This window comes from Emiliania huxleyi (assembly GCF_000372725.1).
Source record: "Emiliania huxleyi CCMP1516 unplaced genomic scaffold EMIHUscaffold_60, whole genome shotgun sequence".
Classification (NCBI taxonomy): domain Eukaryota; phylum Haptophyta; order Isochrysidales; family Noelaerhabdaceae; genus Emiliania; species Emiliania huxleyi.
This window is the reverse complement of record NW_005197506.1, coordinates 205228-207018: the sequence shown is the minus strand read 5'-3', so window position 1 is coordinate 207018 and position 1791 is coordinate 205228. Positions and strand designations below refer to the sequence as shown.

The 1791-nt window shown below is 61.5% G+C and overlaps 1 protein-coding gene across 1 annotated transcript in view; it reads right to left on the bottom strand.

Annotated features, from left to right (window-relative positions):
- Positions 1-112: 112 nt before the first annotated feature.
- Positions 113-1791, bottom strand: part of EMIHUDRAFT_214148 (hypothetical protein) — a gene marked incomplete at both ends in the record, with an annotated part of 3608 nt that continues 1929 nt past the window's right edge. The window contains 4 exons of the mRNA XM_005764198.1: positions 113-656; positions 835-985; positions 1320-1455; positions 1546-1611. Coding sequence (XP_005764255.1) covers positions 113-656; positions 835-985; positions 1320-1455; positions 1546-1611 — 897 coding nt within the window. The remainder of the gene's footprint in view (positions 657-834; positions 986-1319; positions 1456-1545; positions 1612-1791) is intronic.

Here is a 1791-nt window from a genome sequence, read left to right as displayed (position 1 = left end):
CCGCGCAAGGGTAGGTGCAAAGCCCACTGCTGGCTACCGGCGACGTTGACCCACTTGCCTACGTGATAAAGAGACACCAAAGTCAGGGCGGGAAGACGGACATCATGCAGTGCTATTCAGAGCCATTGCCGTCGGGTGACACTTCGAAGCGGAAGGGGGCGGCTGGCCGGAAGCGCCACCAAACCCAGCCCCAGCAGGTGGCGTCGGCAGACCAGTTGTACGACTGGTGCTTGAGTCCGATGTAGCCGCCCTCGGCCGTCTTGACCCACTCGGCGTCGTGCAGCGCGAACAACGTCTCGGGCGGCGCGATGTTGCCGCGCATGTACCAGAGGCCGAGGAGAGAGGGAGGCGTGTCTGGGCTCGCGCCCGTCTTGAGCACCTTCTCAAACATGGCCTCGAAGCCAGCCTCCTTCACCGAGGCCCACTCGGCGCCGCCCGCGCCGCTGCGGATTAGGCATTGCGCCACCGGGTAGCAGCACTGCGTGCGATGCGAGTAGCAGTCATAGCCGCAACCCCAAAGGAACGAGTAGGTGCCGGCCCGTGCGGTGTACGAGGTCGAGTTGAAGACGAGAGGCTTGTCAGAGGTCGCGAATCGCTCCCAAGGGATGCTCCCGTTGGGAGGGAAGGTGGACGCGAGATTGGCGTTTGGAGCCCACCTGCGAGCCGTCGCAGCCACGGGTGTGAGCACGAGCTAACTTGAGCGCGGAGGGGCCGCTCTCGCGCACATCGCGGCGCGAGTACTGTGTGGGTGCGGAGGGTACTACGCAAAGAGGCCCTGGGGGGGCTGCTTTGTGGCTGCGATTCCCGCCATCCTGGGTCCACGGTGCCGCGCACTTTTGGGTCTTCTCGAGCTCATCGCGAGTTGGAGGCGAAGAGAAGGGCTTCGTAGACAGCTGCAGCTTCCGGGCGTGTACAAAACCCGCGGTGGGTTTGGGAAGCTTAGGCTTGTCCGGCTGCAAAGCAGGTGCCATTTTGTAAGTGCGCCCTGCGCGCCGCAAGCAAAATGCGGCGGCACGTATCACGATTTTCTTTCAGCTTTGTCGTAAAATTCTTTTTTTCCTTGTTCTTTTCGCTTTTTGTTTTTAAAACTCCGTTTCTGACTCGCTATGTTTTTTTTTAACGTTAGCGTACGCCCTGCGGTGTTGGTCTGACTGTGTTTCGCCCTTTTTTTCGTAACTAACTAACTAAGATTGTGCCCAGTGATACGAGCCGGACTGTTCTTCACCTCAGATTCTTACATGCCCGATACACATACTAGTGATACGACCGACGTGGTAACGTTTAGTTCATGCTCAGCACGTGTTTGTCTTCCCCTCCACTCTCGGCCGAGAGCTCCGACGCCGTGGCGACCGCGTCCGCGTCCCCTCTGACCGCGCCCGCGCGCTCGTCGGCTTCGGCCCGCTGGCTCTCATCGAGCAGGCAAATGACGTCAGCCTGCACCGCGAGGCAGTAGACCTAATCAGACAGGCACCCCACTGAAGCGCAAGGACCAGTGAGCACCGGCCGGGCGCACAGCGGTGTGTGTCTGTCCGTGCGCAGCGAGACCTCGATGGGCAAGTCATTGTATTCGAAGCCGAACGGCTGCTCGATCTGCACCGCCGTCTCCTCGACCTGTGTATGCCAGGGGTGGGAGGCGGGTTAGAGCAGCTGCGGCGGGGGCTTCCCCGCTCCCGCCGCCGCCCCCTCTTCGCCTTGAGCAGCAAGTACGAGATCAGCGAGCACACTGGCGCGAGCCACCAGTCGAGGTGGCCTGTTCACTCGCCGTGCGTTTGGGGAGTGCCCCCCCCCCCC